We start from the raw sequence: 26,251 nt of genomic DNA on the forward strand, positions 1-26,251 counted from the left end.
TCCTTGTTTCTATTGGTCCTTTGAATAAAGATTGACAAAGTGCTTTTGTGTTCCAAGCCTCTCTCTCACTCTCAACAGCTCTTCTTGATTAGCTGAATAATGAGATTTTCCTAACGTAATGCCTGATAGCAATGCATTGTGGGGACTGTAGTTTTTTCCAGCCTAAAAGCCAATAGGACAACAATCAAAAGGACTACAAATACCAGAACCTCGTGTGCGCACATCTTTTGAGTGACCATTTAAACACCCCCCCACCTACTTGTTAAATATAGAAGGGGCCTCTGCTGTGTAAGGTAGGGGGGCATGTTTAAGGTGACAAAATACAGAATCAAAGTAGCAAAAGTCTCGTTAACAAACATCATCTTGTTTGTTTTTTGTATCTTATTTGCACAACAGAGGTTAGCGATTTAACATGAAAGACGAGATGCTGGAGGGAATTGGTCTTTGTTGCAGAGATCAGGCAGCTTCTTTGTTGCAGTGATTTAGGGGCTTCATGCATTGTTGATAGATCAATGTTCAATTCTTGCATCAGAGAATTTTAATCTGTGAAATAATTAAATAAACTGATGTTTTAGAGGTGTAACAAAAATACATCTAAATACACACTATATATCTTTATATATATATGTAGTTCATTATGTTGCTATATATAGTATTTTTATATTCAATGTATTATCCATCATGTTTTATGTAGATATATCGATGTTCACAATTTTCATATGTATGTATTATGCATGTATTTTAGGCTTTAAAAAAAATGTTTTTAAAAAATAATACCTCAGAGTTTCTATAATGGGAAAAATGTAGACACCATTTTGGAATGATGAATGAAATATTGAGATGAGGATGGGAACCAAATGGGTATTAAAATGTCTTATGTCCAGAATTATAACGTTTGTTAAATGTTATAGAAAAACACACTGATGTGTTGAACTCGGACAAGTAGGTGCATGATATCAATTGCAAATGTTATGGGATACTGTTGGGTAAAATGCGAAACTGTTCGGGTATCCTGGAATAAGGAGCGTTATTATGCGTGCGTAAAATTACAAGATTGTGCTGCGAAAATGCCAGTGTCAGGCCAAGAGTACAGAATATATAAAAGAGTGGGGTACAATGTCTTGGGTTTCAGTGCTCAGGTGTGTAGTGAAAGGATGTGCAGATTTTGCAGGCATACAGTGTGATAACATGGGATCCAAACATTATTAGAGTCCTAAAAAAAATCTTAAACGCGGCAATGAAGAAAATGCAGTGTTTTCAGTTTCATAGTAGAATAAAGTAAACAAAATATTTCAGGATGACAAATGATCCGTCACCTGCTTCCGCTCCTCACCTGCTTCTCCCCTAATACGCTCCCTCTCCTTCCACACACTCCCTCTCCTTACACACACTCCCTCTCCTCACCTGCTTCTCCCTTCACAAACTCCCTCTCCTTACCTGTTTCTCCCTTCACACACTCCCTCCCCTGCTTCTCCCTTCACACACTCCCTCCCCTGCTTCTCCCTTCACACACTCCCTCCCCTGCTTCTCCCTTCACACACTCCCTCCCCTGCTTCTCCCTTCACACACTCCCTCCCCTACTTCTCCCCAAACATGCTCCCTCTACTCACCTGCTTCGCCCTTCACACACTCCCTCCCCTGCTTCTCCCCAAACATGCTCCCTCTACTCACCTGCTTCGCCCTTCACCTCACACGCTCCCCCCTCCTCGCCTGCTTCTCCCTTCACCTCACACGCGCCCCCTCCTCCCTCTCCTGCTCCTCCCCTCCTCTCCTGCTCCTCCCCCCTCCTCTCCTGCTCCTCCCCCCTCCTCTCCTGCTCCTCCCCCCTCCTCTCCTGCTCCTCCCCCCTCCTCTCCTGCTCCTCCCCCCTCCTCTCCTGCTCCTCCCCCCTCCTCTCCTGCTCCTCCCCCCTCCTCTCCTGCTTCTCCCCCCTCCTCTCCTGCTTCTCCCCCCTCCTCTCCTGCTTCTCCCCCTCCTCTCCTGCTTCTCCCCCTCCTCTCCTGCTTCTCCCCCCTCCTCTCCTGCTTCTCCCCCCTCCTCTCCTGCTTCTCCCCCCTCCTCTCCTGCTTCTCCCCCCTCCTCTCCTGCTTCTCCCCCCTCCTCTCCTGCTTCTCCCTTCACCTTACATGCTCCCTCCTCCTTCCTGCTTCTCCCTTCACCTTACATGCTCCCTCCTCCTCTCCTGCTCCTCCCCCCTCCTCTCCTGCTCCTCCCCCCTCCTCTCCTGCTCCTCCCCCCTCCTCTCCTGCTCCTCCCCCCTCCTCTCCTGCTCCTCCCCCCTCCTCTCCTGCTCCTCCTCTCCTGCTCCTCCCCCCTCCTCTCCTGCTCCTCCCCCCTCCTCTCCTGCTCCTCCCCCCTCCTCTCCTGCTCCTCCCCCCTCCTCTCCTGCTCCTCCCCCCTCCTCTCCTGCTCCTCCCCCTCCTCTCCTGCTCCTCCCCCCTCCTCTCCTGCTCCTCCCCCCTCCTCTCCTGCTCCTCCCCCCTCCTCTCCTGCTCCTCCCCCCTCCTCTCCTGCTCCTCCCCCCTCCTCTCCTGCTCCTCCCCCCTCCTCTCCTGCTTCTCCCCCCTCCTCTCCTGCTTCTCCCCCCTCCTCTCCTGCTTCTCCCCCTCCTCTCCTGCTTCTCCCCCTCCTCTCCTGCTTCTTCCCCCTCCTCTCCTGCTTCTCCCCCCTCCTCTCCTGCTTCTCCCCCCTCCTCTCCTGCTTCTCCCCCCTCCTCTCCTGCTTCTCCCCCCTCCTCTCCTGCTTCTCCCCCCTCCTCTCCTGCTTCTCCCTTCACCTTACATGCTCCCTCCTCCTTCCTGCTTCTCCCTTCACCTTACATGCTCCCTCCTCCTCTCCTGCTCCTCCCCCCTCCTCTCCTGCTCCTCCCCCCTCCTCTCCTGCTCCTCCCCCCTCCTCTCCTGCTCCTCCCCCCTCCTCTCCTGCTCCTCCCCCCTCCTCTCCTGCTCCTCCCCCCTCCTCTCCTGCTCCTCCTCTCCTGCTCCTCCCCCCTCCTCTCCTGCTCCTCCCCCCTCCTCTCCTGCTCCTCCCCCCTCCTCTCCTGCTCCTCCCCCCTCCTCTCCTGCTCCTCCCCCCTCCTCTCCTGCTCCTCCCCCCTCCTCTCCTGCTCCTCCCCCTCCTCTCCTGCTCCTCCCCCCTCCTCTCCTGCTCCTCCCCCCTCCTCTCCTGCTCCTCCCCCCTCCTCTCCTGCTCCTCCCCCCTCCTCTCCTGCTCCTCCCCCTCCTCTCCTGCTCCTCCTCCCTCCTCTCCTGCTCCTCCTCCCTCCTCTCCTGCTCCTCCTCCCTCCTCTCCTGCTCCTCCTCCCTCCTCTCCTGCTCCTCCCCTCACCTCACACGCTCCCCCCTCCTCTCCTGCTCCTCCCTTCACCTCACACGCTCCCCCCTCCTCTCCTGCTCCTCCCTTCACCTCACACGCTCCCTCCTCCCCTCCTGCTTCTCCCCCCTCCTCTCCTGCTTCTCCCCCCTCCTCTCCTGCTTCTCCCCCTCCCCTCCTGCTTCACCCCCCTCCTCTCCTGCTTCTCCCCCCTCCTCTCCTGCTTCTCCCCCTCCTCTCCTGCTTCTCCCCCCTCCTCTCCTGCTTCTCCCCCCTCCTCTCCTGCTTCTCCCCCCTCCTCTCCTGCTTCTCCCCCCTCCTCTCCTGCTTCTCCCCCCTCCTCTCCTGCTTCTCCCTTCACCTCACATGCTCACCCCTCCTCTCCTGCTCCTCCCCCCTCCTCTCCTGCTCCTCCCCCCTCCTCTCCTGCTCCTCCCCCTCCTCTCCTGCTCCTCCCCCCTCCTCTCCTGCTCCTCCCCGCTCTTCTCCTGCTCCTCCCCCCTCCTCTCCTGCTCCTCCCCCCTCCTCTCCTGCTCCTCCCCCCTCTTCTCCTGCTCCTCCCCCCTCCTCTCCTGCTCCTCCCCCCTCCTCTCCTGCTCCTCCCCCCTCCTCTCCTGCTCCTCCCCTCCTCTCCTGCTCCTCCCCCTCCTCTCCTGCTCCTCCCCCTCCTCTCCTGCTCCTCCCCCTCCTCTCCTGCTCCTCCCCCTCCTCTCCTGCTCCTCCTCCCTCCTCTCCTGCTCCTCCCTCCTCTCCTGCTCCTCCCTCCTCTCCTGCTCCTCCCTTCACCTCACACGCTCCCCCCTCCTCTCCTGCTCCTCCCTTCACCTCACACGCTCCTCCCTTCACCTCACACGCTCCTCCCTCCCCTCCTGCTTCTCCCTTCACCTCACACGCTCCCCCTCCCCTCCTGCTTCTCCCTTCACCTCACATGCTCCCCCCTCCCCTCCTGCTTCTCCCTCCACCTCACATGCTCTCCTCACCTGCTTCTCCTCTCACACGCTTCCCTCTTCACCTGCTTCTCCCCCTCAACTTCTTCACCCCATACGCTCCCCTAACCAAACTGCTTCTCCCCCATTCTCCCCTGCTCACCTGCTGCTCCCCCATTTGCTTCTTACCCCGCCCACCCTCATCTGCTTCTTAATCCTCCCTCATCCGCATCTTGCCCCGCCCTCCCACACTCATCCGCATCTCGCCCCGCCCTCCCACCCTCATCCGCATCTCGCCCCGCCCTCCCACCCTCATCCGCATATCGCCCCGCCCTCCCACCATCATCCGCATCTCGCCCCGCCCTCCCACCCTCATCCGCATCTCGCCCCGCCCTCCCACCCTCATCCGCATCTAGCCCCGCCCTCCCACCCTCATCCGCATCTCGCCCCGCCCTCCCACCCTCATCCGCATCTCGCCCTCCCACCCTCATCCACATCTAGCCCCGCCCTCCCACCCTCATCCGCATCTCGCCCCGCCCCCCCACCCTCATCCGTATCTCGCCCCCCCACTTTCATCCGCATCTCACCCCCCCACCCTCATCCGCATCTCGCCCCGCCCTCCCACCCTCATCCGCATCTCGCCCCGCCCTCCCACCCTCATCCGCATCTCGCCCTCCCTCCCTCATCCGCATCTCGCCCCCCCCTCCCACCCTCATCCGCATCTCGTCCCGCCCTCCCACCCTCATCCGCATCTCGCCCCGCCCTCCCACCCTCATCCGCATCTCGCCCCGCCCTCCCACCCTCATCCGCATTTCGCCCCACCCTCCCACCCTCATCAGCATCTCGCTCGCCCTCCCACCCTCATCCGCATCACCCCCCCTCCCACCCTCATCCGCATCACCCCCCCCTCCCACCCTCATCTGCATCTCCCCCCGCCCTCCCACCCTCATCTGCATCTCGCCCCCTCATCTGCATCTCGCCCCGCCCTCCCACCCTCATCCGCATCTCTCCCCGCCCTCCCACCCTCATCCGCATCTCCCCCCACCCTCCCACCCTCATCCACATCTCGCCCCGCCCTTCCACCCTCATCCGCATCTCGCCCCGCCCTCCCACCCTCATCCGCATTTTGCCCCGCCCCCCCACCCTCATCCGCATCTCGCCCGCCCTCCCACCCTCATCCGCATCACCCCCCCTCCCACCCTCATCCGCATCACACCCCCTCCCACCCTCATCCGCATCTCGCCCCGCCCTCCCACCCTCATCCGCATCTCGCCCCGCCCTCCCACCCTCATCCGCATCTCGCCCCGCCTTCCCACCCTCATCCGCATCTCGCCCTCTCACCCTCATCCGCATCTCGCCCCGCCTTCCCACCCTCATCCGCATCTCGCCCTCTCACCCTCATCCGCATCTCGCCCCTGTCACGGGAGACCAGGTTTAACAACACCTTTTTTATTCCAGGATCATATGATTGAGCAAAGCAAGGAGGTAAAATAAATTGTAATTTATTTCAGGAAAAGACATACACACAATGTAACACAATTTGCACGGTTAACACACTTACTGGGAACTGGGCTAACGAATAAACTTGTCCTTTAAACAAAATTCCCAAAAATAACCTCTGTAGGAGCCCTTTCCAATGACTGGGAGGTATTCACGAAAGTCCTGGAACTGATTTCGGCATGCAATGCCAGCTGTGACCGCGACGTTCTCAAAAAGCGGGACTTAGAAAAAAATTTGAGTCAAAATCTTTGAAGCCGGCTCGCGTCTATTCAGCACAGATCATCTTTGAATTTGCCGCTGTTGTTTTGGCGCTTGGAATCACCTCTTCTGATTGGCTGCTAGGCTCCTTATGGGTTTCAGTGTCCCAGTCACAAACCTCTACAGCCTATCAGAGCGTGGGAATTTTCTTGCCAGCCAATCACCGATTTGCCGGTATTGTAAAGCCGGGTGGGCACCTATTCTCGTTCTGCAAAGGGGCATACGCCAACCTGGCACCTCTGCCTCTTTGCATACAGAGCCCCCGTGGCTCCAGGCTCCACAGAGTCTGGGTTCTGGCAAATGGTGGCCGGATAGCCCTGTGTTAGCCCAGGATGCGGGTACTCAAGCAGAACTGCAGTGCCCCTCCTGTTCTAACACCTTAGCATCCCTGAGGCTTTCAAGTCTGGACTCCGCACAGACCCATAGGCACCAAGCTTGGTAGCCATCTGGTCGCTTGGAATCCATGACTTTAAATCCCATAGTTCATTCACAGGTTATCAGTACATATACCTATTAAATATAACCCTGTAATAAAATATACCGTCCAGTATTTTGTGTGATAAAAATGTGTAAGTCCCTGTTCTGGTGTCAGGGATTGGTAAGGGTACATATTGCCTACACTCACTAGCCTCATACTTCGCACATTCTAGAAATAACTTGTAAACTTTTTTACACACAAAAACCACTCTCAGCTTTATCATATAGCTGGAGCAACCTCTGAACCCCTATACCAGGTTCAGGGTACCTGGCCATGTATCTGGGCACCCCTCCTTATACTAGGAACCCCTCTTTATACTAGGGACCCCCTGTATGGTTGCAGGTATGTATTAACCCCTTCATGCCCGTTTACCTTGTCTGGATGATGCTGCAGCAGGAATCCTGGAGGTGAACATTCAGAGTTTGCCCGGAGCAATGTGCTTGGCTGTATCTGAGAATCTCACTCGATTCCCGGATCCACGTTTTGGGGTATTCCAGAACTCTGGAACCCCGATACATAGACATTCTGTAAACATTTTCTCCGGCAAACCCACCCTGAAACTCAATGTCGCATAATTTGCACACAGTCACAGTAATGCATTTCTGACATCTGGGTCCAAGAGCTGACACTCTAAGAGCTCAACACATGGATCAGGGTTAACCAAGTGGGCTTAACCTTTATTTGTGAGCCTGGTTAACCCTTTTACCGTCACAGCCCCCTCCTCCCACCCTCATGCGCTTGTCGCCCAATCCTCCCACCCTCATCCGCTTGTCGCCCAATCCTCCCACTCCCATCCGCTTGTCGCCCCCTCCTCCCACCCTCATCCGCTTGTCGCCCCCTTCTCCCACCCTCATCCGCTAGTCGCCCCATCCTCCCACCCTCATCCGCTAGTCGCCCCATCCTCCCACCCTCATCCGCTTGTCGCCCCCTCCTCCCACCCTCATCCGCTTGTCGCCCCCCTCCTCCCACTCTCATCCTCTTCTCGCCCCACCTTCATCCGCTTCTCGCCCCGCCCTCCCACCCTCATCCGCTTCTTGCCCCGCCCTCCCACCCTCATCCGCTTCTTACCCCGCTCCCCCATCCTCATCCGCTTCTTACCCCGCTCCCCCATCCTCATCCGCTTCTTTCCCCGCCCTCTCATCCGCTTCTTTCCCCGCCCTCTCATCCGCTTCTTTCCCCGCCCTCCCATCCGCTTCTCAACCCTCCCCCCCCCTCATCGGTTCCTTCGCCCTCCCGCCCACATCGGCTTCTTGGCCCACCTTCCCACCTTCCCACCTTCCCACCTGCTTCTTGACGATGATCTGTAGTTCTTCTCTCACATTTTGTGCTGTTGCACAATCTTGCCCATTTTCCCTTCACAGCATTGCCTGAATCCTCCCTTTACTCCGTCGCTCTACAACCAAAGCACTCACACATATCGTCATTATCCCCGACTTGACATGCAACCTTCTCTCTGGTCTTCCTGGTTCTATAAACATATACATACATCTGTATGTGTGTGAGTTTGTATGTTTGTATACAGTATAATACATACACCTGTATACTGCCTTGCCTGCTTGGAAAGAAATAGATCTGTTATAAAGAGAAATATAGATATGTATATAGACGTGGTAGAAAAGTTAAGGCACAACTTCAAGGTGGCAGAGAGAGGGATCATTGATCACCCATAGTGTTTGCTCATAAATTACAATGTGCATTACACATAATACTTTGACGTAATCACAGATTTCAGATATAGACACACTATCAGAAATGTAAGGACTCTGGTCTTAAACAAAGTATATTATCATCTCCGTTTTACCTGATACTTGTACAAATGTGTTCTATGAGGGATGTTGCTTCACAGATAACCTATTAGTACATATATACTAATGTATGTTCCTGCATCCCAGGATGCCTAAGTTACAGAAAGTACCTGTTGGAGAGAAGACCTCAAAGATCAAACCTCTTGGTAAAAGGGCCACTGAGGATGTGAAGGTAATTATGTCTCTATCATATTTTTCCTACACAGCTTCTGGCTGTAGATCAGCAGTATGACTGACTGTACAGAAGTAATGGTCCCACAAAGCAGAATGATACTCCTGTCCTATTGCCATCTTCAGGATTGCAAACCAGGCAACATTTTTATGTCTCAGCCACAAACGACTTTGTATGGTAGAGTGCTTATGTCACCTTTTTACCCACCATATCCTACTGTAATTGCATTGTTGCTAGAAGTAATAAGGCAGACAGAGCTATTGACCAAGCTCAGACTGGGTGCAAAGTGGTGAAGTAGTTGCCTGTGGGTGTATTGACTCTACACTTCCATGTTCCAGGCTTAGATATACAAGTTGTTCAATGCAACATGGAAAAGCTTTAAAATGGATGTAATGAAGGGACAGGAAAATAGAACTCAAGCCTACTGGAAGGCTAGTTGCAAGTTACTACCCAGAATCCTTACCTACAGCGGTATGACAGTGACAATGGGGTGAATTATGCCGGCTTGGCAAGAGATGGAGATACTAATCAGTACTGCGTACATACTAGTCTCTTCTTTGTGTGTATTATTATTATTATTATTATTATTATTTATAAACTGCCAACATATTCTGCAGCGCGGTAGAATAAGGGAACGGAGTGATATAAATTACATGCGGAATGAAGGAAGGACAAACAAGTGCAAACAGATATAACAGGTAATGAGGACCCTGCTCATGAGAGATCTCGATTCTAACATTACCTGTTGTATCTGTTTGTCCTTATTTCATCCAGCATGTAATTTATATCAATCTGTTGTCTCATTCTACCGCGCTCATAGTATGTTGGCAGTTTATACACCAACAATAAAAAGCTCTGTACATGTTATAACATCTACAAATAACTCCTTTATTACAGCTAAAAATAACTTGTTGGTCCATTAAAAGGGATCACAGTCTACACTTTTCCAGGACAAACACAGCTGCATTGGCTTTACACTGGTACGCTGAGCCCCTAATGAGAACACTATGGCCTAGACCAGGGGTGCGCAAAGTGGTCATGTGACATCATGTTGCCATGGCATCTTGACGTCACGTGACCCGCGGCGTCACTTGACGTCGAGTTACCATGGCGACGCATCGCCAAAGACCAGGTAGGAGAAGCTGCAGAGGCTCTGCGCGGTCCCCCGGCATTTAATTTAAATATCTTGGGGAGGGCACAAGATCTCTGTAGCCACCGCGCCCCCCCTGGAAAATCTCCTGTACCCCCTTGGGGGGCGCGCCCTCCACTGTGCGCACCCCTGGGCTAGACTCGCTAAGCGCTGTTAGCCTATTTAATGTGGTGTTAACCTAAGTTAACACATGTTTATAGTAATGCAGTATTTACTGCAGCAAATAACATAACATGAACCAGGTTTTACTCCTGATAAATTTGGCTTTATTATTATATTCATCACTGAGGAGCGTTAAGGTTAACACCAGGAAATAACCCTTTGTTCTCAGGTCATGAAACAAAAAGGCCCCAATGCTACATCCAATATGACAAATTATTTATCACATTACTATATATTTTATCTATATTCTTTATAAATATGAGTCACTTAGACTATATATAGGCCTTTGGCATATTTTCCCAGTGATCGTTACAGGTACAATTAGTTTCACCACGCACAGCTTAGGTACATGTAAGCGAATGGGCCCACTTGTAATTTGGTCTCTCGCTTCCAAAGTCATGCCCCACAATGCTTTGCTGCTGCGGATGCAAAGTACTGTGGGGTGTGACTTTGGAAGCTCCTGCTTGACAGCTATGCCACACACTCTACGGTGCAGTTTGGTTCCTTACTATGTGCCCAATCCCCACATGGCTCTGGAACCTGCTTTACTGCTTGCCAGACAAATTTTTTTGGGGAGAACGCCTTCAAGGCTCCTCACGAACCCTGAGGGGTTTGCAAACCCCACCGTTGAATTAAGTTTGGGCATTTATATTTCAGATTCCCATAGGGTTTGATGATGTCGCTGTCTATTTCTCTGAAGAGGAATGGGAATATTTAGAGGAAGGACAGAAGGAGCTTTACAGGAATGTGATGATGGAGAATTATCAGACCATCAGCTCACTGGGTAAGTCTAATGGTGCTAGGAAGTACAGAATACTACTTTTCCAAGTCCTGGCAGCAACTGGGTCAAAACATAATGCTTTAGCTAATATCCTGCGTGTTCATGGAATTTTGTATCTATAGGTGAATGGTTACTTTACTTTGTTCTATTATGGAAAGTAAATATGAGGAGTTTACATAAACAGCTAAATGTAGAGAACAGAAAGACAAGTGGGGTGGGTAAGTGCCTCTCTGTGTGAAGGGAGAAGTTGGGATGAGTGAAGGCTACTGAAATTCTTCATTTAGAAGTTTTTAATTTGAAGGTGAGGTGAGATGGTGCTTTGGATATACGAAGCCTGAGGAAGATCCACAGATAGGGGGCAGAGAGGGAAACAAGTTTTAGATTAGAGCAGTAGAGATGGCAGCGCGGGAAAAGAGACGTTATGAGCAGGGTGCAGGAGATGAGCAGTGGAATAGTGGGAAATGAAAGCTGAGATGTAGTGACGAGCAGATGCGTGTTGAAGGTGAGGAGGAGAACATAAATTTGAGATGGCCGTTAAGCTCCTCTTACTTAGACGCATCATTAGACTTCAAAAAAAATCTTTGACAAGCTCAGTATAAGATAGTTTCTCTGATAGCCGTCTCTGCTTATAAAACAGCTCTGTACTGCCTGGTGAGGCAGCTACAATAAGCAGCAGGCGTTGCCATGTGAATACTGCAGGCTTTGGCCATTTTACGTAGAAATGAAAAAACAAGAAACAAATAATGTTAGACACATGCTTTAACTGGACGGTCCTTGAAAGAACCGATGAGTTCTAATGCCAGTGACATGTTTGAGGGGTTACATCTGGGTGATTTGATGCCTCAATTATCTCTCAATACAGGTAATCTGGATGAAAAACCAAACCTAGTATCAAGCATTGAGCGAGGAGAGGATCTGTGTTTAAGTCACAAGAAACTTACCATAGGCGAGTAACAGTGACTCCTATTCAGTATGCTGTGAAGAACAGTTTAGCTCCATTAACTGAAGAGGACTAAAACCTTCTCTAGTACGGGAAGACAGATTCACAACATATATTAAGGGCCACTGATTCTCAAACCTGATTTAGCTTAGTATTATTGAAATTAAGGCCTTTATTAATGTATGAAAGCCATAGTTATTACGCAATGTGAAAACAAACAGTTCATAAAACGGCATTCTTGTATCCAAGTTGTAGTTGCTTTTAGTGGTGCATTTTGATATACGTCTCAATTCAGACTGCAACGTCAAGGCACCGGTAAAACACATTGCCTGAGACTCGCTGAGCACTGATGCTGGGTTCCTCCGATCTAACGTTATCTGCCATTGACTTGAATGGCAGTTAACCCTGAATTGGGGTGTGATACCCTGTATCTCCTTGTCACAGTAGACCAGACCTAATTCACGCCGAATATACTGGGCACTGATTGAACAGGACAAAATGATAAAATAAACGGAAGATTTATTCCCTTTCAGGCAAACACAACACTGTAACACAAATGACACTTGAAAATAACACTTGCGGTAAAATAACAGGGTGAAGTATCCAAGAATAACACTGGCTAGCAATTCTCCCTTGCTGGATTAGAGTCACGAACCACCAACTACAAACAGCGAACACTCTACAACTCTGGGGTTGGTGCAACCTGCCTCTTTATAGGGTTTTAATTCCCATCACAAACAGGCAAGGAACACTGAGAGGAAGCAGGAGTGCCCTCCCTCCCCTCCCCCCGGCAACACCAAGTCTAGGGCTGAATGGCTGGGCATTGTCTAACCCATAGGAGGGGTTGATGGCAGATACTTAATGTTATCTGGCCCATCCCCACTCCTTCTGGCTCTGCAGCTTGATAGTCCTGAATATCTCCAGACACCTTGGCAACAAAGCCACTGGATGCCCTTTGATGTCAGGGCTCCTGAAGCTCGCAGCTCACCTTCAATGCACCTTTATCTGCAGGAACCTCACCTGATTAAATCAGAGACCCCTCTATACAAATGTAACTCACATGCAAATCCCATTACAAGTCTGCTATCTGAGAAATTATTACATACAGTCACATAATCCCTTGAACACTTTGCAGGGCTGACTCGCAAATTACATCACAGTGCTTACCCATAGATCACAAAACACTTTACCTCATTTGCCTGCTTAACTAGACTTGGGAATTGAATTCACAGGGAATAAAAGTACATTGGAACACACATACATAGTACATTATACATTAACCCTTTCTCTTCCCACACAAATTAGGGGTAACTAGCCGGGTATAACCCATTTATTACAGGCCAGATTACCCCTGATCGTCACACTCCTCCACACAATTTATACATGAGTGCCTGCTTTCTAGACTTTACTTATAACGTCTCACACAGCTAACCATCAATGCAGCTGTAGTATGGGTGCCAAGTCCCCTCAAGTGTACCCATAACTAACTTCTACTAACATGAAAACATTCACATCAAAGCTTTTCTTGATTGGGGTGTAACCAGCCTTCTAAATTAATATTCCACCACCTACAGTTGATGCAAGAAAGGACTATGTACATTGTAGCATGTACAGAGCCCTTATAGGGTTGCCAGATGTCCGGTATTTGGTTCCCCTGTCCGGTAAAATATGAGAGATTGATACCAGACATGGGATAGAGTAGGGCTGCTGCTAGGGGGCTGAGCAGCTTCTGATTGGCTGAATTACACAGCAGCAACCAATCAGGAGGTGGCAGGAGCCTGGGGCGTGGGGCCAAAGAGCGGAGGAAATGCATTCAGCAGAGAGATGAGGCTGTGTCTGTCTATGTGTGTCTGTGTCTCAGTGTGTGTCTTTCTACCTGTGTCCTGAGTGTGTGTGAGTGTGAGTGAGTTTATGTCTCGGTGTGTGTGTATCTCAGTGAGTGTATGTTTTGTCTCATTATGTGTGTGTGTGTCTGTGTGTATCTATCTGTGCCCTGTGTCCTGTCTGTGTATGCGTGTGAGTGAGTGAATGTCTCAGTGTGTTTGTGTCTCAGTGTGTGTGTGTGTGTGTGTATATATATATATATATATATATGTGTGTATATATATATGTGTGTGTATATGTATATGTATAGGCGGGGTTGCAGACCTGCCTAAGACATGCAGATGAGCATACAGTTATATTTGCATATATATATATATATATATATATATATGTGTATGTACAGTTAGGTCCGGAAATAATTGGACACTGACACAATTTTCAAAATTTTGGCTCTGTACACCATCACAATGGATTTGAAATGAAACGACAAAGATGCAATAGAAGTGCAGACTTTCAGCTTTAATTCAAGGGGTTGAACAAAAATATCGTATGAAACGTTTAGGAATTGCAACCATTTTCATACACAGTCTCCTTATTTCAGGGGCTCAAAAGTAATTGGACAAATTAAAACAATCATAAATAAAATGCAGGCAATGACTGTTTGAAGTCTGGAACGCATGGACATCACCAAACGCTGGGTTTCCTCTTTTGTGATGCTTTGCCAGGCCTTTACTGCAGCTGTCTTCAGTTGTTTGTTCGTGGGTCTTTCTGCCTTAAGTTTTGTCTTCAGTAAGTGAAATGCATGCTCGATCGGGTTGAGATCAGGTGATTGACTCAGCCATTGCAGTATATTCCACTTCTTTGCCTTAAAAAAACTCCTGGGTTGCTTTCACTGTATGTTTTGGGTCATTGTCCATCTGTAAAGTGAAGCGCCGTCCAATCAACTTCGCTGAATTTGGCTGAATCTGAGCAGACAATATATCCCTATACACTTCAGAATTCATCCGGCTGCTTCTGTCTTCTGTCACATCATCAATAAACACTAGTGACCCCGTGCCATTGTCAGCCATGCATGCCCATGCCATCACACTGCATCTACCGTGTTTTACAGATGATGTGATATGCTTCGGATCATGAGCCGTTCCAAGCCTTCTCCATACTTTTTTCTTCCCATCATTCTGTTACAACTTGATCTTAGTTTCATCTGTCCAAAGAATGCTGCTCTAGAACTGGGCTGGCTTTTTTAGATATTGTTTGGCAAAGTCTAATCTGGCCTTTCTATTCTTGAGGCTTATGAATGGTTTGCACCTTGTGGTGAACCCTCTGTATTTGCTCTCGTGAAGTCTTCTCTTTATGGTAGACTTGAATAATGATATGCCTACCTCCTGGAGAGTGTTCTTCACTTAGCTGGATGTTGTGAAGGGATTTTTCTTTACCATGGAAAGGATCCTACAATCATCCACCACTGTTGTCTTCTGTGGACGTCCAGGCCTTTTTGTGTTGCAGAGCTCACCAGTGCGTTCTTTTTGTCTCAGAATGTACCAAACCGTTGATTTGCCCACTCCTAATGTTCCTACTATCTCTCTGATGGATTTTCTTTTTTTTTGCAGCCTAAGGATGCCCTGTTTCACTTGCATTGAGAGCTCCTTTGACCGCATGTTGTGGGTTCACAGCAAAATCTTCCAAATGTGAATGCCACACCTGGAACCAACTCCAAACCTTTTACCTGCTTAATTGATGATGAAATAATGAAGGAATAGCCCACACCTGTTGATGAAACAGCTTTTGAGTCAATTGTCCAATTACTTTTGGTCCATTGAAAAAGAGGGGGTTACATATTAAAGAAATGTAATTCCTAAACCCTTTCTCCAATTTGAATGTGAATACCCTCACATTAAAGCTGATAGACTGCACTTTAAGCCCATATTCATTCTTTAACTGTAACTTGAATTTATTTTGGCACACAGCCAAAATAACAAAACTTGTATCAGTGTCCAAATATATACGGACCTAACTATATATATATATATATATATATATATATATATATATATATATATATAGGGAAAAAAGGGAAGAGAGAGCGCACGCCCATAGCGTAAAATTGTATTTTAATGAGGGGAGGGGGAAAAGGGGGGGGAAAAATGCACTCACAAGGGTACAATAAAATCAAGCATTGCGTGATATAATCACCACCATCCGGTAAATGTCTGCAGCGTCTTGGGGCAGTCCCAGTCTTGCAGTATCAGGATCGTAGTCCCAACAGATGTCCAGGGCAGATGGTATTCATTACTGTTGTAATAGAGTCCTGGAAGATGGCTCCGTGTAGTAGGGGCTTCTGCAGCAGTTGCGCATGGATCAGTCCATTCCAGCGCTCGGTGATGACGTCAGTGTCAATGCATCTGACGTAATGACGCTCCCTGACGCGTTTCGTCACTCTCGCTCCACCTTGAGAAAGGTCCCACTGGGGGACCGAAACGTCGGTTTTTGTGTCTTCTATCAAATATAGAAAATTCATGATTTACTTACCTGTGTGCTGTCCCTTGATGTCGTGTTGCAACCGGTATCGTATGGTCTGTTATTGCTTTATGGGATAAGCACCAAAACTTATTTACTTTCATATGGTGTGCCGGCTGTTCATTGGATTCTATATATATATATATATACTGTGTATATATATATATATATATATATATATATATATATATATATATATATATATATATATATATATATATATATATATATATATATATATATATGTGTAGAGGTATCAGTACCGTGTTAGCCGAGCTTCAATAATCAAAAAATAAATAGATGATACCGTTCTGTGGCTAACGAAATGCTTTTATTTGTGCGAGCTTTCGAGATACACTGATCTCTTCTTCCGGCGATGTTACAATGAATGAAGCAAGCAAAAGCTATACTATAAACAGTGTCTATTGGAATGTTATCTGCGCTGGTCCTTCCCCCGGTGTGGATGTGTTTTATGGCTGGAGGTGTCAAAAGGTTCCTGAAAGCAAGTGATGAAAGAGTGTGTATGTGTAACAGTGTGAATTAACATGAATGGAAAGCCCACAGTATATACAGTGCTTTACAAAAGGTGTGTGTGGAGTGGGAGCGGATATACATGGTGTGGGTGGGTGTGGAAATGTGAGAGTTAGTAGCATAACTAAAAGTGTGTGTGGATACTATGTGGTCCCTATTGGTGTATAGGGATGGAAAAACAAGGAGTATAAGTATGTGTGAGAGACAGCTATATATATATATATATATATATATATATATATATATATATATATATATATATATATATGTGTGTGTGTGTGTGTGGTGACGGTACATACAGTACTGGCAACTTTGTTTAATTGCTCAATCACCCTCACTTTTCTTTTACTATACTTACAGTCTTCTCATTTTCAAGATCTATTAAAAATAACCACCATTGTAAATTCTCAGACAGGCTCCATAACTCAGCTCTCATCACAGCAGCATTGCAATCTCTGTAGCACCCTTCTTACTTACAAATCATCCCCAAGAAGGCAGAGCAGGTTACTTATTCAATGGCATGATTCAATATGCAATTTAAAGCTGGATTTTGAAGTCTAAATTTGAAAGCTACTGCACTGATAATGACAGGGAGGGGTGGGGAGTGAGAGGATGGAAGGATGGGGGATAACAGAGGATGAAGGGAGGGGGTGTGAGGATGAATGGATGGGGGTAATAGGATTAAGGGATGGGGGGTAAGAGAGGATGAAGTTAGGGGGTGAGAGGAAGAAGGGAGGTGGGATGGGGGCATGAGAGGACAAGTGGAGAGAGGATGAGGAGGGTTGCAACAATCTAGGAATTTGTGTGAGGAGCAATAAGATCAGTATTGCTCGCCATGTACAGTATGACTGCAGGTCAGTTATTTATAAATTATCTGACCATTACATCATTTGTTCTAAATTTCACTCAAAGCAGGCATCAATTTGCACTATTTCGTATTCCATTTCCTAAAACAATCCTCCCAAGACTCCTCCCCAGATTTTTTTTTCGAAATAGAATATAAATTGGTGAATACTTGTAGTGAAATTTAGAACAAATTACATAACAGTCAGGTCATTAATAAATAACATTCTTCCCCACCAACGATTCTTGTGCACATCGCACCTTTCCCCATTGTGTCCAGTATTTTTGGGCAAGCCAACTGGCAACCCTACCTCCAAACCTTGTCTTCTCCATGCAAACACATGATAAACATAACACAGCGTAGTAGACACCTGTATCCATTAAGAACTCTATGTAGTCTTTAAAATGTGCCATAGACTACGAAAATCCTACATTTCTCCGATGTATCTACTGGATTCTTATACTTTTTGGTTGAACAGGTCCTCACAGTGTTTTTCTTTCCAGATGACTGCAGCTATAAGACAGATGAATTTTATGCATCTCTGTTTACACCAGATGGATCGATTAAGGAAGGTAACAATATTTTTCTAAGCTATGATGAAGACTGTAAAATCGCACTAAGAGACGTGCCTTTGAAATCCAGTTCATTTGAAGGTGGAAGTATTGGCACCACCCGTCAGTACAATCTAAGAGACCGTGTGGCAGTAGAGTACTATGATGACTGGACTGAAGAGACAGAAGTAATACAGAAGCTGCAAGTTAAAAGATGTAGAAGAAAATCATCTTATGGAGTTAACAAAATAAGAAACACACAAACTTGTAGGAACCTTAGAAGTGGGAAAATATATGTTAACAACGACACACTTAATGGACCGTTTACTTGTTCTGAATGTGGAAAAATCTATACGCACAGATCATATCTGGTTAAACACCAGAGGATTCACACGGGGGTCTCGCTCTTTGAATGCACAAAGTGTGGTAAATGCTTTACTCAACGCTCAAATCTGATTAGACATAACAGATCACATGTATTGGCAAGGCCCTTTGCATGCAGAGATTGTGGGAAAAGCTTTACAGATAGCTCAACATTGCTTAAACACCAGAGAATCCACACTGGTGAAAAACCGTTTCATTGTACTGAATGTGGGAAAACATTTAGCATCAGCACATATCTAATTGTACACCAGAGAATTCACACAGGAGAGAAGCCCTATGTGTGTAATGACTGTGGTAAATGCTTTGCTCAGAGCTCACATCTTATTACACACCAAAGGACACACACAGGGGAAAAGCCCTACGCTTGCAGTAAATGCGGAAAAAGCTTTACTTCCAGTTCACACCTTATTACACACGAAAGAACGCATACAGGAGAGAGGCCCTACCATTGCACTGAATGTGGGAAAACATTTAAGCACAGCACACATCTTGTTATACACAGACGAACACACACTGGAGAGAAGCCGTACATATGTGCTAAGTGTCCAAGAACATTTGCCCAGAGGCCCCAACTTGTTACACACCAGAAGAGAGCTCATGGAGAAGTGTGTCCAATCTAGACAGATGCTTCCTTATGTGATCCCTTATACCAATTTACACAAGTATACATTTGAATTCCCTTTACCTGGGCCTGAAAAGAGGCTCATCATTCTGTTTCCTCTACCAGCTCCATAACTCCTAACTGAACTTGAAGCTGCAGTCCTGCCATGTTCCTATTTCAATTGAGGCTTTAGATCGATGTAACAGGGTCCCATGTGGAGATTGCATAGCCATTGCACGTTTCAAAAAGAAATAGTTCTCTGGCTCCGTGCAAGTAATAAAGGCCTTTAACGTAGACTGGAATAAGCAGTATTCTGTAAAACACATGCAGGAAACATTGTTGCAATTCCTGTATTATGTCCTACTATCTAATTTTTTCATGCGTACACAAAGCCCCCCTTCCTTGAGAAGATCTGATCTTACTGGATAGACGCTTCATTATAGCCCTATCTTCTTTTTGTCTTGAGAGTGAGACTCGACCTCCAGGAAAAGCGAGAACCTAATTTTAGAACAGGGAGGACTGATACAAATATTTATTTATAAAGTGCGTTATTATTATTATTATTACATTTCTGCTTCTAGGCAGCACTTTATTGTATAGGACCATTCAGAACCTACAGTATAACCAACATTTAAAAAAAAATGAATGGATGAGGAAATCCTTAATTGAAAAGCTTACAGTATGAATTTAACGGTATGGCAGGAGACAAACCGAGATTGCAGGAAAACGTGTAAATGCATCAGCGATTGTGCATAACATAGTATAGTCATTAGTATTTCTGTGCTATTAACATGCGTTATTACCGTTAACATGTTGTGTTCTCACTGGATATCCCAGTGGCTGGCACGCTTGTGGCTGAGTTCATGGACCTCTCGTCACTGTTGTGACAGTGATGTCTAGTGGACCTAATCACCTTCCTATTGTTACTAGGGGGGTCTTTCAGTGAGTTGTAGGTGCAATCGGATCAGAAGAAAACTCACTCCCAACATCATGGGATCGGTCACCACTGTGTGAATAATACACAAGCGATCACTTGTTTCCAATGCCAGAAAGTCCATGGTCGGTTAGCCTGGGAGAAAATGACCTCAGTAAAACACTAATGTTCTTAGAGGTTACTCAAGCTGCACACATTGACGTAAAACTTTTAGCATACTGCCTGCCTCCAGCCCCCCTTTTTAGATTTGTTGAGATGCAGTATTGTGCACAACTAACCATCAACTGTGTGTTGCCCTACTTCTCAGCATATTGGATTTTGACCCTCTATTTGGTATTCTGTAAAGCTGCTTTCCAGTGCGTGAAATTGTGCAGCATTTTTATACAATGTCCTACAGTATATGTTTATAGCTGTATAAGCAGTTAAATAAATGAAGCATTATTGTTTACAATTATCCAGTCTTGTTTCTATGCTCAAGGCTGTAAGTAAGAAAACAAAAATAAAACGCTATACTTACTATATACGTGTGTGTGTGTGTGTGTGTGTACATATAGTCCAAGTGAAGGTTCACTCGCGGTACCTTTTGTATATGCCGGAAGTGCTAAGAATAAAGTAGTAGTGGGACTCCGGTGGTCTTCCCACACACTCACTCCCACACACACTGGTTTGTAGAAGTATTCACTCTGCAATTTTTTCATATTTTGTTGCCACCTAAGTGTACGCCACAGCGCTCCGTAACTGTTCTAGTGATACTATGTTTGAAGAACCAGCTGCAGTTATGATTAACAAAAACAATACAAAACCTCAATTTTGGAAGGAGCTTATGCCAAAGTTAAAAAATTAAATAGGAAAGATTTAGTAACATATAAAAACAAAAATGATCAAGAAATTTTTTCATCAGAAGTAACTATCAATGTTCCCTTCATTACTCAATATAACGCACTGGCACCAAAAATAAAACAAAACGTGTTATTAAAAAAGTACTGTAATTGGCAGTGAATTGAGAAAGATTTTATGGGGCTGTAAGAGATGTGTGCAGAGGTATGCAACAGAGACTGTCTTTTAAGGTGAAATTAATATAAGGCTTTATTGCCTGTTAAACAATACCGCAAACAAACATATACAAAAACAATAAACATCTATCCCTGTGTAAGCAAAAGGAAAGGGGAGGGGAAACTCCCACTTGTGATGCTAACCAGGAGCAGACAATTGCCTTATTCATAATATATAATGATAAACATCTTCACATTCTTTGATAAAGCGTGGGATACCACGTGAAACGCGTTAGAGTGTCCTTTTGGCTGTTTTTATTATGCCCCAAATAAATTTTTGCACCTAGTTTTTGCAGTTTGCAGTTTCTGGTTTCTCAACAATCTTCAGCAGCAGCAGATGCACCGCCGTTTTTCCTGCACTTTATCCCTGTGTAAGGACTAACTTACTTCCCCAGTCTCTATCTGCAAGGCTGGGGGGAAATTTGCCCCCCTAGCCCCCACTTATCACCCCGAAGTCTCGGCGGTACCTTAACGCAGGTGGCCCTTCAGGTCAGTGGGGTCCGGGTAGTTATCTGCTTGAGGGTCTGGCCCCCTTGTGTCTTTCTCCCAGAACACAGCCCTCCTTTTCCTTATGGCAGCTCCATTGTGAGCTAAGGAATCTCCTTCCTGTTTCTCAGAAGAGGCTTTTTCTAAAAGGCCTAATCAGCCAGATGGAGTCTGGTTGATTGCCTGTGTGCAATTAACCAGCACACTGCTAGATTTAGAGGCAGTTCCTCTCCAACTGTGATAAGTCCCTGTTACAGGGGCCTATTCACTAAACAGTGATAAAATCAATGCATTGCCGATCGACTTTGCATTGATTTATTGCACTGTAAAACGGTATTCACTAAGAAAAAATACAAGTTTTTTAACGTTCGTTAAAAAAAATGCAGCATCGAACGACTTGTTTTTTTTTCTCTAAGCGCTATCACACTATAAATTCTAGCGCGATCGGCGACTTATTGAAACTGCAGCCTGGAAGAGCTGCATGGAGACGCTGCGTCTCTATGCACGGCTCTTCCAGGCGATCGTACAGTTTCAATATTAATTTTAAAACTAGTGTTCAGGAGCAGAGGCTCTCCTGAGCTGAAACACAGCCTCGGGGACCCCCTACTACCCGAGATACAGGCCCCGTTGTAGGGTGCCGGTATTCCCGCAATGTTAAAATCCACCGCGTCACGTGACCAGGGGATTTATTTCCTGCAGGGGGATACCGGCACCCCACACTGGGGCCTGTATCTTATGAAGTGGGGGGTCCCCGAGGCTGAAATCAATGCGGTTCAGCTCAGAAGACACCCTGCTCCCGTCAACTAGTATGAAAATAAATAAATTTATCATAACCGTATCGGCTATCTGCTAAGGTTATGAAGCTGCTTTCATTTTATTTTTACTAATAGTGTACGTGAGCAGGGGGTCTCCTCAGCACAACAGCATTGATTTCAGCCTCAGGGACCCCCTGCTTCCTGATGTACAGGCCCAAGCATGGTGTGCCGGTATCCCCTGTGCGTTTAAATCTCCACAGAGGATTTTAACATTGCTGGGATACTGGCACCCCATAACGGGGCCTGTATCTTGGGAAGTAGGGGTTCACCGAGGCTGAAATCAATGCTGTTCTGCTGAGGAGACCCCCTGCTCACGTACACTATTAGAATTTTTTTTAATTAAAGCAACTTCATTATCTTAGTGGCTAGCATTTACCCATTTCAAATAAAACCAGCCAGCATAAAGTAAATACAACTTGCACTTACCCCTGCCAGGATGAAGGCCATCCCCATCCTCATCACCGTCATTGTCATCCGTGGGCAGCAACCATACAATAAAAAATACAAACCAATAACTCCTAACCCCTTCACTTTAGTGGTTAGTAACCGCTATAGTAATTAAGGGATTAAGCCCCCTCCCTTGCTACCCACCCGGGCGGCCTAGCCACCCTCCCTGGGGCAACTACCCCCACCGACTAGGAGTTAGTGTGCCACCAATCAGGCTATGAGGGGAACCACTCAAGAACACTGCTCTTACACAGAGCTCTCTCCCACCCACGCCTGGTAATCTCTGACAAGGAATCAATGACTAGTGTCCCTGTCTATACTGTTACCTAGAGGTTACTGGGCATAATGGGACCCAAATCAAATGCAAGGTCACATAATTCTCTGTAAGTACCCTAACCAAATAACACAAACTACAGTATATAACAAGTTACTAAAATCTACATGCGCTAGCACTCAGTCAGAACAAGAGGGCTATTAAACGATAGATTATATAGGGAATGGGAACAGTACACAAAAGATTACATACAGATCAGCAGCAAAGATCAGCAGCAATAAGCAAAAGGGTGGGGGGGTAGTTGAAATGTTCCTATATCTTACAATATTTTAGTTACAGTCCATGTAGAGTGAAAGAGTTTGTGGGCTGGGTGCAGAGACAGTGAGGGTAACTGCTTGGTACAACGTATTCCAAGGGAGACTGCATAGTGTTTAAATGTCTTCCCCGGTGAGAGTAAATTTTAGGAGTGGTGCATGCACCGTTAAGGGATTTTTACATCATTGTCGTCTATGCTGCACCAATTCGGCAACTTGACAGCAGGAGTATGGATAACGTCCCAATAGGGAATAGCCACGTCATGGTGACATCATAGCTCTGCCCTTTGGATAATCATACACGGTGGATGAGGCTTGGCCAATGGGGAGACTCCTTTTCCACACACACAACTCTTCCTGAACACGAAAATCTGTGCCTGCACAGGGAGAGGCGATGGGGGAGACAAACTGGTATGGACAGCTATCTGTTCTGGCTAGATATCCTCCTGTGGAGACCTCCAGACATTGTGGCACTACGGGGGACAAAGGAGTCCCCACGTGTACCTCTCCTCACGCTGGATAACCGCCATGATCATCCCTTGCCCCCTCCATCCCACTGGTGGAGCAGGATAGGAGGGCGACAGGAGAGCTTGGAGGCTATTGGCGCCTGACTGAGGCTGAAGGGATGGAGAAGAAATCTAAGATGACACATCCTGGGTGGCCTGTATCTCTGCCTTGGCTGAAGACCATCACTGCATGTTTTCTCTTTTCCCCTCCGCTATTGGCACAGAACAGGAGGGGGCTAGGGGAGTGCGGTAGCCGGGCCAGGAGCGAGGGTAGGTGACAGGAAGTGTAGCACTGTGGAGTGCCTTGGAGCATACTCCCTCCTTCCCCATCTACTCCGCTGGTCGAGGGGAGTAGTCGAAAGGCAGGGGGCATCCATGCACAATGTGACCAGAGAGGAGGGAGCAGCAGGGCAGGTAGGGGTACCTTACCAGGGTGGCTGGAGAAGTCACTTGGGGTATGGAGGGTGGCTGGGAACCTCGAGGTAGCCCTCCTTGGTCCCAGTGTGTAAAGTTGAAGTCGTGAAACGTAAGGAAATACACAGATCTAATTCTGCGCTTCTGAAATAACTTTGCAAAGTTTTATTATTTAAATGTGTATTTAAATAAAGAAAAAGTTTATAGGATATTCTACACTTAAGCTGTACAATCATTCATATTCTAATTGGTTAAAATTCTGTGAAATCTAGGAATATCCAAAAGTCTGAATCAGTAACAGCCACTAACACCAGATATGTCAACCTCCAAGGACCAAAATCCGCGAGATTTGGGGGGTTTTAGACAAAAATTGCATTTGAATCGGAAAGTATCAATAAGACTCCTGTGAAATATAGCAGATCATCCACCACTTCCAGCACTGAATACATAACATTTTCTGAAGCCAGGGTCACGTTTGGTATGAATGGCTCCCGATAGCATTAACACAGTTCCCTTTTAAATCACTCCAAGTCCTGTAATATTTCCTCCACTTTATTGGGAAAAGGCAGCAGGATACAGATACTTGTGGATGGTGTGTAGTGGTGATTATTAGTTAGAAACCGGTAAAAAGAGATGGCCTCACCAAGGGGGATAAACAGAGAAGGGGTTCTTTACTCACTGTCTCCAGGGTGGAAAAGGAAGTGAGGTGCAGTGTGGGTAAAGGAATAGTCTAGGGGCAGACTATGTCTGAACAAACAGGAGGGGGGGCAGACTAGCCCATTCTGGTGAGGATCTCAGAAACTGCAGTAGCAGCTCACTGATACCATGCTCGGAGGCAAGGAATGCAACATTGTTGCAAGTTACACAGGCACAGTATGTGTCTGCAGACTCCATGCAGCTGGGAATAAGATCTGACAGGCAGAAGCTGCAAAGGAGAGAGGGGGGTGAGTCAGAAATGTGGTTCTTGTTCCATAACACTCCCCGTCTGGTATCTGTAGATACCACTATATAACAGACTATGTGGAACATATGTGCAATGCATAACAAAAATAACATCACAATAATGCAAAGTCCATGTCCACATAACGAGGTGATACCGGCCGGTACCACTGGCGTGGAAATCCCTTGACAAAGTCTTTTAGCAAGAGATGTTGGATGGATGAACCGCTCCAGGTTTGCTGGTTTCACCACAATGTCTTTCTGTGAAAGTCTCTGGCACTGTTTCCTTTCAACTTTGTGAGAGAACAGTCCCTTTGACTCTGTAGTTTTCTCTACAGAGTGCATCACCTCGTGGATGTGCCAGTCATGGTGGTTTGTCATCCTATCTCCTGGCGTTTGGCGGGAGGAGATGGCTTTTGGTTCCTCGCGGAAGCAGATTACTGTCTCTGGAAGACTGGTTGTCGAATGTAGTCCAGTAAAGGGGGCGTCGTTCAGGGAGACTCCCTGAAGCTGAGCGCTGGGGTTGAACATTACCCGGATTTGATCGGGTTCCTGAGGGTGGTAGGCCCCAGGTGATTGGAGGTACCGACATTCTTCGCCTTCCTCCATTAGAGGTGCTGGCTTTGCGTGGCCGGTAAAGAATATCTTCTGGATGAAGACCACAAAGTTGTTTTTGGTCTCTGGTTCCCTTTGTAGGCCGCAGAGGTGCGAGGTGAACCTAGAGATGGCATGTTCTCCATTGTTTGGGAAGCGCCTCCTTGGTGAACGGAATGGTAGCGGAGTCACCCGACTGCTTGGTCCGTCTTTAGAGAGCTCCTTGACTGTTAACTTCGGGAATCCTCTATCTTCCCTTGATGGTGTTTGCTTGTCATCGTTCCTTGTTGTCTGGAATGCTGTGCACCGTAGTTCATCAGTACATTTCTCTTGCACGAGAACATCTCCGCGTAGTTTGGTGAAACGCTTTTGTGTTTCTTTGTTGACTGCCATCGGGAGGTTATTGTCTCCCCGGACGTAACGAAGAACAGTCTCTTTTGCCCTAGTAAAACCCTTTATGAAATGTCTCTGTGGCTGTCTCTTTTTGGATGTGTGAGAGGACAGTCCTTTTGACACTGTGGCTTCACCTGTGGGGCGCAATCTTTTGCGGCTATGCCAGCCGTGGCAGTTGGTTGCTTTGTCGCTTGATACTCTGTGGAGAGGAACAACTGTACGTCTTAGTCGGGTCACTGCTCGCGAGAGGACAGTTTGATCGTTCGTTACCTTTTGGACGATCCCTTTGGGAGGTTACTTTCTTCCTTCGGTGGAATCGACTCCTCATATCCTTAGCTGTCTGGACT

At 47.1% G+C, this 26,251-nt stretch overlaps 1 protein-coding gene across 3 annotated transcripts; it reads left to right on the forward strand.

Moving 5' to 3' along the window:
* Positions 1-207: 207 nt before the first annotated feature.
* LOC142498863 (uncharacterized) lies at positions 208-20,189 on the forward strand. Of its 3 annotated transcripts, none has more exons than XM_075607470.1 (5): positions 208-293; positions 8,367-8,451; positions 10,421-10,547; positions 11,407-11,490; positions 17,704-20,189. In XM_075607470.1, exons 2-5 carry the CDS (start codon positions 8,368-8,370, stop codon positions 18,753-18,755), a joined length of 1,347 nt encoding a protein of 448 aa, XP_075463585.1. In that variant the 5' UTR covers positions 208-293; position 8,367; the 3' UTR covers positions 18,756-20,189. The 3 variants fall into 3 exon arrangements, with proteins under 3 accessions (XP_075463585.1, XP_075463587.1, XP_075463586.1); XM_075607471.1 differs by having other exon boundaries at positions 290-312; XM_075607472.1 differs by lacking the exon at positions 11,407-11,490.
* Positions 20,190-26,251: the final 6,062 nt, after the last annotated feature.

Source organism: Ascaphus truei, chromosome 7, assembly GCF_040206685.1.
Source record: "Ascaphus truei isolate aAscTru1 chromosome 7, aAscTru1.hap1, whole genome shotgun sequence".
Classification (NCBI taxonomy): Eukaryota; Metazoa; Chordata; class Amphibia; order Anura; family Ascaphidae; genus Ascaphus; species Ascaphus truei.

Coding starts and splice junctions, on each gene's coding strand:
- LOC142498863 (XM_075607470.1), top strand. CDS start 8,368: ATGCCTAAGTTACAGAAAGTACCTGTTGGAGAGAAGACCTCAAAGATC. Junction 8,452..10,420: donor GGGCCACTGAGGATGTGAAG/GTAATTATGTCT, acceptor TTTATATTTCAG/ATTCCCATAGGGTTTGATGA. Junction 10,548..11,406: donor TCAGACCATCAGCTCACTGG/GTAAGTCTAATG, acceptor CTCTCAATACAG/GTAATCTGGATGAAAAACCA.